This window comes from Bidens hawaiensis, unplaced genomic scaffold (assembly GCF_021521415.1).
Source record: "Bidens hawaiensis isolate Kalapana, Puna unplaced genomic scaffold, B.hawaiensis_p1.1 tig00011411_1, whole genome shotgun sequence".
NCBI classification, from domain to species: Eukaryota; Viridiplantae; Streptophyta; class Magnoliopsida; order Asterales; family Asteraceae; genus Bidens; species Bidens hawaiensis.
In genome coordinates this window covers 589,213-602,578 of record NW_027491889.1, presented here as the reverse complement: position 1 = coordinate 602,578, position 13,366 = coordinate 589,213, and the positions used below count along the sequence as shown (strand labels likewise).

Here is a 13,366-nt window from a genome sequence, read left to right as displayed (position 1 = left end):
TTATTCTTATTATTATCTATTTTTATTCTTATTATTATTGTTATTAATATTATTGATTATAATTATTAATATTAAAAGAGAATGACCAAAATACCCCTGTCGTCATCTAGTCAACGACGGTCAACTAACAAAAAGGGTCAACTGAGCCCGCTAGAAAAATCCAGTGGTTCAATACGCGCAAATTAAGTTTAAGTGGTTCATGGGTATCCCGCCCATATTACACAAGGGGCAAAATCATAAGTTTATCATTTATTAATAAGCTCATAAACACACCCTGTTATTGAATATGTTGTCTTGTGGTACAGAAATCAAATCAAATCAAATCAGCATCCGTGTGCTATTTGGGCGTTTCACGAACCCTCAAACACAACAACACAAACTGTTGCTGTTTTAAGAAGATGCAAACTGCTTCTGTGATTTAGAGCCAATCATCTTACGTCACTAGACCTCTTGATTCATCTTCAACTTCTTCTTCTTCTTCTTCTTCTTCTTCATGTTCCTTCCCTAAGGTTACTTTCCTTAGTTATTAATCTATCTTGGTTGTCTTTTTCCTGCTTTCCACTTTCATTATTAACCATTTTGTTTTCTCAATAAACTATTTTCAGGTTTCTTGTTTTCTGGGCACTGGTGTTTATCAAGCTAAGGGCGGTTCGTGTTCAACAAGAATTCGATTTCGACAGACGTCACACCGGAAAGGTAATTGATTTTTACATGTTTGAGAAATTTGATTTTATATGTGATTGATTTCTAGTGTATGGATTGGAGTGAAGTACCTTTATTGCTACTTTATAAGAACCATTTGTTGTTGTAGTGAAGTAGATTATATGTGTGTATTTAAGAAGCAATATTATGTTGAGAACTAATAAACCGTGATATAATAGTGCATAAAAGATAATATGTGTATGTACGGACGGACGGGGACGGTTTTTTGCGAGAACAGAAAGAGCATAATAAATATATCATATTTTTTTAATTTTAAATCTTTAAAATACAAGAAAATTGTCAAAATGCAATTTTTATTCATCTTTTTTAACATTTTAAAAAAATGCATAAACAAAGATCGTTTATTTATAGAGCCTACACATGTAGCATTTAAAAGTGGAAAGAGATATATGAACAAATTAGTTTAATGATAGTTTTATGTATATAACTTAGATATTTGTATGTAAAAAGTAAAATTTTTTAAAATTACAAACCATTGATAGAGAAAGTTAAACAATTTAGGTTTTTTCTTTTTGTTCTCAATAGTAATTTAGTCGTCTGTAATGAACCTCTCTTTGGATACATACACATTTAACAATTATATGCGAATATAATACATATGTAATTATTTCACCTTGTGAATATTTACGTTATACACAATTACACGATAGCATAAGTATAACAATTTTTTTGAATATGTTTTATGATTTTGTGCTGCAGTTATAAAGGCTGTTGCAACTCCAGAATCAGCTGTAGAACTGCCTCTTACTGCAGAAAACATTGAGAAGGTTCTAGATGAAGTTAGGCCTTATCTCATTGCAGATGGTGGCAATGTTGCATTACATGAGATTGATGGAAATATTGTACAGTTAAAGCTGCAAGGAGCTTGTGGCTCATGTCCAAGTGCTGTAACCACCATGAAATTAGGCATTGAATGACGTTTGATGGAACAGATTCCTGAAATTGTTGCGGTTGAACCTGTACCCGATGAAGAAACCGGCCTTGAACTCAATGAAGAAAATGTAGAGAAGGTATATTATTTTTCATATTTTTTGCCCGTACAATGCATAGTCGTTTTACTTTTTTCTGTTTTTGGATAGAACCTAACATTGTACAATAATTTTATGAAACAAACCAAAGGTTAATACTTATTTATATGTATGGACACGTTTGTCTGAGAACCAATAATATGTTGAGAAACTCAAGAACCGTTTGATGCATTTGTAAATACTACATAGTGCATAAAAGTTAATTAGAAGTAGTGGGAGAGAAATAGAAACAGAAACAGTTACATAGCCGTTTTGTGTATCACATTCAAAGCAATTGGTACAAATGCATCATTTAGATCTCGCATTCTCAGCATATTATTCGTTTTAACATGAACGGGTCGTAAAGGTTCTAAACTTGGTTAGAATGCGTGCATCAGATGATGCAGTAATGTAATCATTGCATGATGCGGTTCCATGATACACGCATCACATGTTGTGATCTTATGTGTGATGTGTCGCCTTATGCAGTTGACAAGTATCTGAACAAATTTGGCCATCAATTGAGCAATCAGTTTGAGTGTTTGAACAAATTAGAGCATTTGTTGAACAAATCTGACAAGTGACGACTGATGAGAATATTTTATATTTTTTAGTGTATAAAAATTAACAAATTCAAATATCATCTATAGGTAATTCTGTGGTACTTTTAAATAGCAAACGTCTCGCATACGTGATGTGTGCATTTCATGCATTGCGCATCACACATTGGCTTTCGGAATCAAAATGCACCGTATGAAAACACACATTTTAAAACCAAGGTTCTAAATAGCAGTATCAAGCTTTACTTGCTGCTGAGTTAATTGTGTTTGGTTATAGTGATAGCAATTCTGACCCGTTATGTATAAGTATGTTGATTTGGCTTATGTTTAATTTCAAATGGATCATGGGTGGGTCAGCCGGTTGAAAGTCATTTGAGATGCATTCATATGCATACAAACTTGCAAATCAATTATATTTAAATTTATAAGAGCAAAAATCTCGTTTTGTAATCATATATAACACGTCAATTGATCGATTTCACTCGCTCTTCTATTTGATTGTTCATATATATATATATATAGCTATTTTTGTTAACCTAGTTTTTTGAAATATTTTAGGTTCTTGAAGAAATTAGGCCATATCTTGTCGGTGCAGCTGGCGGGTCACTGGAATTTGTGTCAATAGACGAACCGATTGTGAAAGTAAGGCTATCGGGTCCTGCAGCAAGTGTGATGACGGTTAGAGTTGCAGTCACTCAGAAGTTGCGTGTAAAGATCCCCGCCATTGCTGCTGTTCAACTTTTACAATAGATTGCTACTGGTATTGCTGTTTCTAAAGTCTTATAATTTGAGAAACATGCGTGACGTATAAAAATGAAGAAAGGCAACATTATCATGTAGTAAAGCATGTACAGTTTCATTTTTTTTCCAGGTTTGTTGAACCAAGTGATGATAGCAGATGCCTTCTAAATACAGTTTTTGTGTTTTTTAGCGAATCATTGCATTGTACTTAGTTGGTGTTTTTACCGTGTTTTCTAGTGTAAATATTATGTTTTTGGTGTGATTGTGTATTTTTTTAGCGCTTAACCAAAATTTTATGAAGTTCAATCGGGATTTTTGGAAATAGACCAACTATTTTTTTTATGGGGGGCAGCCGGGCAGCTGCCTTCCATTCTTTGTTTGGAGGCCCGATGTGCGTTGTGATATACAAAACACGGTTGGTTTTGTATCCAAACGCTTCAAAAATGGCAAAGTACATCCCGCTTAGTATTAAATCGATGGGGTTGGACCGTTGGTTCGAACTTCATACACTAACATGAATCTGAATATGATGTCAAAACACACAAACTGAGCAACAAACTAGATGAGAACAGCAGTGTTAGTTGCAATTCAATATAAAATAAAGTGAGACAACTATTGCCATTTTTTCACTCAATTCACCTATATATTTTGATAATGTAATAACAATTTATATGGTTGGGTTGGGTTGGGTTGGGTTGGGTGAGGTGTGAAATCACTAGCTTTTATCTAATTAGTTATTTTAATATTCTTCTTATCATCAATTGTCGAGTTTTATCAAATCTCTCTCTTGATAAAAAGAATAAAGTTTTCTCATGTGCGTTATATACAATCCATTTGTAACATATGCTAGTGTAAATGACTAAAACCAAGAAATATGCAAATAAAGAATAGTAAGTAAAAATCATTTTCGTCACTCCATAATTTAAGATATTTAATAGAACAAATTTGTTATTATAATATAAAATTATATATATTATTAAAATACAACTTGTAAACTTTCATTCACTAGACTTTTGTCACAGTAGTTTGATATATATATTTTTTGCCCTTCAACTTTAACTTCACACATTTACTTTTTGGTCATTTAACTTTAATAATAATTTTTTGTCACAAAAAGTTTTGCCATAACGAGTCAACCAATATCGCTCGACTTCCCGTCGTAAAGCACGGTAACTTTCAAACATGTAACGCATTTAGTCCGCTCCACCGCAACGCACGATAGAATCACTAGTATATATAAAATCTAACTTGCATAGTTTTATTTCTAGAAATTGTCATTTAAATATTTACATGTTTTCCCCTTAATTTTGATAGCTTATAACAAAATATCTTACTTTCGTTTTTTATACTTCGGTCATCAAACTTACAAAACCAGAATTCAAACTTCATCCATAAAACTTTCTAATTATGTCATTTTTTCAGTATCATAACGTATCGAACCAATACCCGTCACGTCCCGGCTTAAAGCAACTACAAAGAAATCAAGTTCGAGCAGCCGTAACACGCCGGTTAAATTCTAATCACATTTATCAAACAAAACCCTTATCTTTCTTTCTTTCTTTCTTTCTTTCTTTCTTTCCCCCAAAACCCACTCATCTCAACCAATTCTTTCTTCAATTCTTCAATTCCACTGTGTAATACTCCAATTCCTTCAATACCCACTTCAATTCCACTCGTTTCTTCCTCATAAACTCAATTTCTGAGACCAAAATCAAAAGGGTTTGGTTTTCTTGAAATTGCCGTGGAATGAGTATCCACAGTTGGAGAGATGCCTACAGCGGCATGTCTAGTGATAACATCAAGGGTTTGGTCTTAGCATTGTCTTCAAGCTTGTTCATTGGCTCTAGCTTCATCGTCAAGAAAAAGGGTCTCAAGAAAGCAGGTGGTTCTGGCGTTAGGGCAGGTTCGTCATTTTACCACCCAATTATTATTATTATTATTATTATTATTATTATTATTAATAATAAATGATCTGATTGCTGTTTCAATTTGATGTTATTGGACTATGTTTCATTCATTCCTTTTAGGGGTGTTTAGTATTATTAGAATCGGACTCGAAAAACTCGAAATTTTTTAATCGGAATAGGTTTTTGTTAAATTCTGAATTCAAATTATGCATTAGTTTCTAGTAAGGCTAAAGTTTTGACATTTAACTAAATGTGTGAGATTCTAAATCGGTAATCTAGTAATCGGCTTTTGGTTTCTAGTTCAATTAGTTTGTTACTTTGTTTATTGATTTTTTGTTATTCGTTTTGATTTCTAGAGAATTTTGTCAACTAGGGGTGTTCGGTGTCTAAATCAAACTCGAAAAACTCTAAATTCAAATCAATTTCAGTAGTCGAATTTTTAAGTTCGAATAATTCGAGTATTTGAAATTCTATTTGTTACACGCTGCTAGTTCCTTTATGTTAATCTTTTTATTTGTTTTATACAGTATTTTTTTTCATGTACATTTGTTTGAATCCTTATATAAGAACTTACATAAGAAAACAAAAGTAGTAGTGCATATTGCATTAACCAACTAATGTTCATATATATAATATTTATTGTGTTTTTGAGATTTAATACCTTTCCATTTTCATACAATCCTAAATAACACACTTAAATTTTCATTAACAAATTTGATCGTTTTTGTCAGGAAGTGGAGGATATTCTTACTTGTACGAGCCTCTATGGTGGGTAGGCATGATAACAAGTGAGTTCATTTATTTGATGTCGTTTAACATATAATTAAAACCGTAACATCGTTAACATTAACATTATATAAGTGTGTTTGTTTAATATTGCTGACTTGTTTCTACAGTGGTTGTTGGAGAGGTTGCAAACTTTGCAGCGTACGCATTTGCACCAGCTATTTTAGTCACACCTCTCGGGGCACTCAGCATTATAATCAGGTATGATTTAACATTTTAAGTTCAGAACTTGTGCTTGAGTTATTGTTTCTTCTTTACATGATAGTCATACATTATTATTATTATTCATATTTCAGTGCTGTACTTGCGCATATCATTTTACGAGAAAAATTACACATTTTTGGTGTTCTCGGTTGCGCTCTATGTGTTGTGGGGTCCACAACAATCGTTCTGCATGCCCCTCAAGAACGTGCAATTGAATCAGTTGCAGAAGTATGGGATCTTGCTACAGAACCAGGTAACAACCGCTTCTTTTTTTTCTATTAAGCTAGTTTAATTTAAACTGTAATCTTATGGTTATATTTTCATTTTTCCCTTTATTGCAGCTTTTGTGCTATATGGAGTGCTTGTGTTAATAGCTGTTTTTGTACTTGTGGTACATTATATCCCGTTATATGGTCACACACACGTAATGTGTTACATTGGAGTCTGTTCACTAGTAGGTTCTTTGTCGGTATGTATCTTCATTTGTGTGTTTTTTTTTTCCTTTAAAAATTGGTTTTCTTTATTTAATTTGTTTAATCGTGCTCATTTTTATAGGTGATGAGTGTGAAAGGTCTTGGTATTGCTTTGAAGCTTACGTTTTCAGGAACAAATCAATTAGTGTATCCTCAAACATGGGCTTTTACCTTCTTTGTTCTTCTTTGTGTCATTACTCAAATGAACTATTTGAACAAGGTAATTTCAAGTTTATTGTTTTCGTATTAAAAAAAACGTATAGCGTTGCACGTTGTTTTAATGTTTTTTTGTTGTTTTTCTTGGCGTGATATTGAGTGCAGGCGCTTGATACTTTCAACACAGCAGTGGTCTCTCCCATATACTATGTTATGTTCACGTCTCTTACTATCATAGCAAGTGTGATAATGTTCAAGGTAATACTTTATTCAAATGCTAAACTGTAACCAAACGATCAAACTTTAAGTAGAGATCTGCATAAACACGTGCAGTTGCGTTAACTCTGATTCATGAAGTGATTATTTTACTCTACAACCATCTGTTTTCGTCCACGATATTTATATTTTATAATACACTTGTAGTTCTCACACGCGTGTATATCTATCTATTTATAAATGTTTATCATGAATGATCTTTTGAGTTTGTTTGTCTAATCAGGATTGGGATGGGCAAGATCCTACGCAAATTGTAACAGAACTTTGCGGGTTTGTAACAATACTCTCGGGAACCTTTCTTCTTCATAAAACCAAAGACATGGTTGAAAGTATGCATCTTTACTTCTTTATGTACATTACTTAATATATGACTTCTTAGTAAAGGTAGCGAAAATGATCACAAGAGTTGCTTCATTCGTTTAAATTACGCTTTTGACACAGGTTCAGTGCGACTTCCAAAACATATGGATGAGGAAGAGGGCATCCCTTTGAGACGTCACGATTCTAGTAATTCGAGGTCACCATAATGTAATTTTGCGCTTCCTTTATTCATAGACTACACGAATATCACGTTGTATCTTGGGTTTTTTTTATTCGATAGCGTGGACTGTGTGAATTTTTTCCATGTAATTTAATCGTAACAATTATAGAACGTTCGGCATATTGAATCTATTATGTATCGGTGTTATTGAGTCATGTGTAATAGAGGTGCACAAAAAAACCGGTTCCGGAACCTAACTGGTGGAACCGAACCGGAACCGGTTCCAGTTCCAACCCGGTTGAAACAATACCCGGTTTGGGTATTTTTGTACCCGAAAATCGTACCCGGTTCTCCTATTTGTATGTCAGTACCAGTTCCAACCCAGTTCCTACCCGGTTCTTAATTGGAACTGGTTCGGTTCGTACCCGGAAAAACCGGTTCCGACGGGTTTTTTTTTGAAGGGTCAAACAAAAGTCAAACTAGCCGTTGGAACCGGTTCCAACGGTAATATAGCCGTTGGAACCGGTTTTTTAGACACCAATTAGCCGTTGGAACCGGTTCCAACGGTAATATAGCCGTTGGAACCGGTTTTTGAGACAATAGATCCGTTGGAACCGGTTCCAACGGTAATATAGCCGTTGGAACCGGTTTTTGATGCCCAAACCTATATATAACTTGTTTCCATTACTTGTTTCACCACCAAACTCAAAAACAAACTAAAATACTACTCCTTTAGCAAATCCGTTCCTTTACCCGACCATCCAACTAAATATTATTATGGCACCCATCAAAAAAACTAACAACAAGGCTAAGAAGAGTGTTTTTGTTACCCCCGTTCCTGTTACGGAGGACCCAAGGGTTGTTACGGTAGTCAACCATAACCGCAACCAAGACATATGGAAGAATTGGGATTTGATTGTGGATGACGAAGGTTATCAAAAGACTCGTTGCAAACTATGTGGTTCAATATTAAAGCACGATTCCAACTCTACTTTGAGAAAGCACATCGAGAAGCCATATTGCAAGGCGTTGAAAGGGATTGGCGCGACCGACCAAATTGACTTGGGTAAAGATGGTACACTATTTCGTTACAACACGACTCAAGTTCAAGATAGAATGGCAAAGTTCGTTATTCAACGAGGTTTGCCGTTTAACCACTTTGATGACCCGGAGTTGACGTCGTTGATTCGCGAAACTCTACAACCGAGATACACACATGTAAGTCGTACTACCTTAAGACGTCATTGTATCAGGTTGTGGGAGTGTGCTAAAAAGGAGTTAATCGAGTCTTTTCATTCTTTAGAAGCCATGGTTAGTTTAACTACCGATGTTTGGTCGGCACCACACGGGTTGCCCGAATCATACATATGTGTCACCGCTCATTGGGTTGATCCGGTGACATGGCAATTGATGAAACGCACCATCGCTTTTGAAAACTTCCTGTTCCCACATACCGCCGAAAAATTGTTTGAATTACTTGATGAAGTTATAACGACTTACAACTTGAGAAATAAAATATTTTCGATTTCGTTTGACAACGCTTCAAACAATACTAAGGCGGCTGAAAAATTTATCATTAAATATTCACCACCTTGTTTCGGGGATTTTTTTCATGTCCGATGTGTTGCACATATCATCAACTTGGTTGTTCAAATAGGTCTTGCCAATGAACACATTTGTGATGATTTAAAATACTTTAGACTTATGTTACAAGATGTCTTCAAAAGTGGTAAAAGAAGACATCTTGAATATAAGAACTATTGCAAGTCGGTTGAAAGAAAGTATTTGGGGCCGAATTGGGACGTTCCAACCCGTTGGAACTCAACTTGTCATATGTTAAAGTGTGCTTTTGCCCAACGCCAAACTTTACAAGCTTTTCATAACAATCTTGTTGAAGAACGCGAGGCCGATATGTTTCCGGAAAGTGTTTGGGTCCAAGTCGGTTATTTGTTGGAGTATCTTGACGTGTTCAAAAAGTCAACAACAAAATTATCGGAAGTCTATTACCCTACTAGTTGTTGGGTTTTGCAAGAATTGTACTATATGTCTTGTGTTTTTAAAAGCTTTGCGGAGAAGAACAAACTCTTCGAAAATATTGTTGCGGTAATGAAAGAAAAGTTCATAAAATATTTTGAAATCATACCGCCGGTCTTTACTTGTGCCGCCGCATTAAACCCCTATTGGAATGTTAATGGGGTTGAAACAACGATTGAGGAAATATTCGACAACTTAGGTATGCACGAGATTGACCCGAAGTTGTTGACGGAAGCGAAGGACAAGTTCAACAAAAACCTTCAAGACCTTTATGACCATTATTTTCAAATGTATGGTCCAAGCACGAGATCGTCTTTTGTGAAAAAAACAACTGGTAGGCCGTGCAATGACCCACTTATAAACTTGATGAATGGGATTCGTGAATCGGCATCTAAGAGGCAAAGAGGAAACACACCAAGTAGCGAATTTGGTCGATATAGTGGAGCAAACTATGTTGAGGGCGCAACGGTCGACGAAATTCGCAATATTGATTTGTTGGCTTGGTGGAAAGGTAAACAAAACGAATTTCCCTAACTATCCGCCATGGCTCGTGATTTGCTTGCCGTACAAGCCTCAACGGTTGCTTCCGAATCGGTTTTTTCTCTTAGTGGGAGGGTGTTATCTATGCGAAGAACAAAACTAACTCCCGAGTCTCTAGAGGTTTGCATTTGCCTAAAGGACCATTTGGATGCGGTGGATCGTGTACAACACAAGGCGAACTTTGAAGACGAAATACCAATAGAGCGTCATATTCATGATGAGGAGGCGGAGGACGGGGTTTCTTCCGATAACGAAGACGAGGGTGAAGACGAGAATGAAGACGAAGAAGAGTTGTAATTATTTGTTTTGGTAAAATTATTTGTAACTTGTTCAACTAATATTTAGTTTTGATTTGTTTTATTATAATTACTGTTGTTACTCATGATTAATTTTTGTTACTTTTTTAATAACGACGAACATTTTATTTATTTAAAAACTAACTATTACAAACATTATTAAAACATAAACGATACAAAACATAACAACTAAAACATAAAAAACAAAGTCCATCGTTTTAATCCGGGAATACTTATTTTTGGGTTGTAGAGCCGGACGACTCTCCCACTTCCGTTTTTTTAGCTTCCAATCTTCTTTTCTCTCGACAATACTTATTCGTATGTTTTCGTAATGTCGAGTTGGACCCTGTTTTAAGAAACTTCGAGCAATATTTGCAACGTGCCAACTCATGTGAGTCGGTCATGAGACACAAATCGTAATGAACCCAAACATCGGGGCATCTTGTTGTTTCGATCACCATAACAACGTCATCATTGGTTGCCATTTGTTGTCGGTTTAAGGTTAATTGTGGTTTGAAGTGTGTTTTATAGTTTTGGAAGTGGTTTAACAAGTAAACAAACAAACCTTGCTATTTATGGTAAGAAAATAACCTATTTATAGTTAAAAAACCGGTTCCAACGGTCAAAAACGGCTATATAGCCGTTGGAACCGGTTCCTAACGGCTCTAATATTTAAATTTCAAAAAAAACCGGTGGAACCGGTTTTTACGTAAAAACCGGTTCCGGTTCATACCCTACCCGGTTCTTAAAAGTTCGCATATCTGGGCATCGGTTCGGGTCGGGAACCGAACCGGTTCTTGATTGGAACCGGTGCCATTTTACAACCCGGTGTGAAAAAACCGGTTTGGAACCGGTTCGGGTTTTCCATTTGAACCCGATTTGTGCACCTCTAATGTGTAAAGAGTTGAATATAATAAAAAAAATCTTAAATATATAAACGAAACATTTAAAATGCACACTTGTTGTTTTCTACATCTCAAGCTACCAAAATGTTTTATTTGAAAATGGAGAATTCTTATGCATTTTACCTGAATTCACGTATATGGGTTTTATCAAATCCAGATAATCCAACATCTCAAATATTTGATATGAAATTCTTATAAAATAAGAATATACTAAAAATTAAAACCAATTTTTTTATAAAAAAATATATTATTTATAATTAAGAAATAATTTTATAATAATAAAAAAAATAAGCGAGTCATGAGTCTCACTAAACTCAGATAACTTTTAAACGGATTATAACATCCAACTTATTTATGAAACTCTTTTATCATCAAACCCTAATTATATTATTAACTTTTATACAATAAATAAAATTAAAATATATAAGCATTAAAAACGAAAAATAAAAACAACCCACTTTATGCGGAGGATAAAACCCTGTAATAATATAAAAAAAGGTCTCCTTTGCATATTTATGTATTATGATTCCAATAACATATCTAAAGCCCAAAAGGCGTCTTATTGCTTCAAAAAGCAACTGCTACAGCATATAGAAAACTAAACAAAACATTAAAAAAAAACAAAAAAAAAAAAATAGCTAAAGAACCAACTCATCCAAGAACTGCTTCAAGATCTTCATGCTTGGTTCCACCACTTGTTTTTGCCACCTTTGCTCCGCTAGAATCCGCTCTCTAAACGCATCTGTGGCGTCTATTTTATTTAACTTCCACTGGGCATCCCTCAGCCAGCCGTAGGATTTTAGTCACTTACCTCCTGGCTAACTCACACGTGTGATCCTTAATCCTTCAGACGGCAGATTGTACGTTTCCAGATCCATATCACCTGTCACATCCACCTCGAAACCGGCCCGGATATGACGGTGATATGGAACTAGAAGCATACAATGAGGCCGTGAAAAGGGTTAAGGATAACACGTGTCAGTTGGCCAAGAGACAAGTGACTAAAATCCTACGACTGAGGGACGTCAGCGAAAGTTAAACAGAATAAACGCCACAAAGGCGTTTAGAGCACGGATTTCAGCGGATTCTCAGGCTATTTTAGTGATGTAATAATTTGCAGCGGTGATGACGGGAAGCTGAAGGTGAATGAGTGTATTGTATGTTATAATATTGTGTTGGAAAGATGTGTGTGGTTGGTGAAATGTGGTGGACTTGTTTCTATAGATATAATAAAGCAAACAAACTACTCATTTGATCAGCTTTTTCATGTAATGTCTGTTTTAAATCCTGTCGGCTTATACACTTTTTACTCGTTAGTTGATGGCATTTTCAACCAACAAGAATAAATCTCGCATTTTAAAACTGTTAGTCGATAGTTTCTTACACTTTTGCCACAAAACTGTCAGTCGCGTGTTTAAATCGTCGGAGCCGACGGAATTTTTTAGACGTCCGATAAGATTTATTTTGACGTTTGACGAGATTTTTTTTTTTTAACTCCCGACAAGATTTTTTAGACAAGTGTTAGAATTTTGTTAGATAAAAATCACATCTAGTAATGACTAAGGCAAGTTGCAAACTTTGTTTAGTCTTTTCACAAGAGTTTCACATGTATATTTTTTGGCTTTTCAACTTTAGTTTCACATATTTATTTTTTAGCCATTCAACTTCGGCAATAAAACTTTACATATTTATATGTTGACCCCACAACTTTCATGATGAAACCTTTACCACAACGAATCAAACCGATACTAACCGACTCTCCGTCGTAATGCACAACTTTCGATTATGTAATGCATTTAACCCTTATCGTCACAACGCGCAAATAGAAATACTTGTTTTCCTCCGTATAAGATATGTTATGATTACAAACTAAACAAATTAAAACAAAATTAATAAGAAAAAGGAAAAAAAAACCACAAAACCATGTCCTTGTATAGTTGTATACATGTGCAGGTTTTGCAAAAAAGTCAAAAACCCATTTGGCCAAAAGAAAATAAAAGTCAAAAATATTTGCTTTACTTTCTTCTTTGTTTCCTTACTCAAATGAGTAATTTGAACAAGGTAACAAATTCTTAATTGTATGTATTTTCAGTGATTATTAGCAAAGGTAATGATATCAACCATTGGCTTTTAACCAACTTCGTGTTAGAAATTGAAAACTTAAAACATGTAACGTAAAATTTAGACCTCGAAGGTGACTTGGAACAAACTATATGAACTATCCGTGTAACTAACTTTAAAATATGTGTCATTTTAACCAAAATCAACTTATTATTT

At 34.7% G+C, this 13,366-nt stretch overlaps 1 protein-coding gene and 1 pseudogene across 2 annotated transcripts; both read left to right on the top strand.

Moving 5' to 3' along the window:
* The first annotated feature begins 398 nt into the window (after positions 1 to 398).
* Positions 399 to 3,261, top strand: LOC143537871 (nifU-like protein 2, chloroplastic; annotated as a pseudogene). Its single transcript, XR_013136155.1, has 4 exons — positions 399 to 509; positions 606 to 696; positions 1,423 to 1,733; positions 2,849 to 3,261. The product of XR_013136155.1 is annotated as a nifU-like protein 2, chloroplastic (transcript).
* Positions 3,262 to 4,600: 1,339 nt separating this feature from the next.
* Positions 4,601 to 7,508, top strand: LOC143537870 (putative magnesium transporter NIPA4). The gene is made up of 9 exons (XM_077031541.1): positions 4,601 to 4,934; positions 5,670 to 5,726; positions 5,835 to 5,925; positions 6,021 to 6,181; positions 6,270 to 6,397; positions 6,484 to 6,621; positions 6,723 to 6,815; positions 7,057 to 7,162; positions 7,275 to 7,508. Exons 1-9 carry the CDS (start codon positions 4,778 to 4,780, stop codon positions 7,358 to 7,360), a joined length of 1,017 nt encoding a protein of 338 aa, XP_076887656.1. The 5' UTR covers positions 4,601 to 4,777; the 3' UTR covers positions 7,361 to 7,508.
* Positions 7,509 to 13,366: the final 5,858 nt, after the last annotated feature.

What these genes read in the sequence shown, in the direction of transcription:
- LOC143537870 (XM_077031541.1), top strand. Translation starts at nt 4,778, where the DNA reads ATGAGTATCCACAGTTGGAGAGATGCCTACAGCGGCATGTCTAGTGAT. An exon ending in TGGTTCTGGCGTTAGGGCAG is followed by an intron (nt 4,935 to 5,669) that starts GTTCGTCATTTT and finishes CGTTTTTGTCAG; the next exon opens with GAAGTGGAGGATATTCTTAC. An exon ending in AACCAAAGACATGGTTGAAA is followed by an intron (nt 7,163 to 7,274) that starts GTATGCATCTTT and finishes CTTTTGACACAG; the next exon opens with GTTCAGTGCGACTTCCAAAA.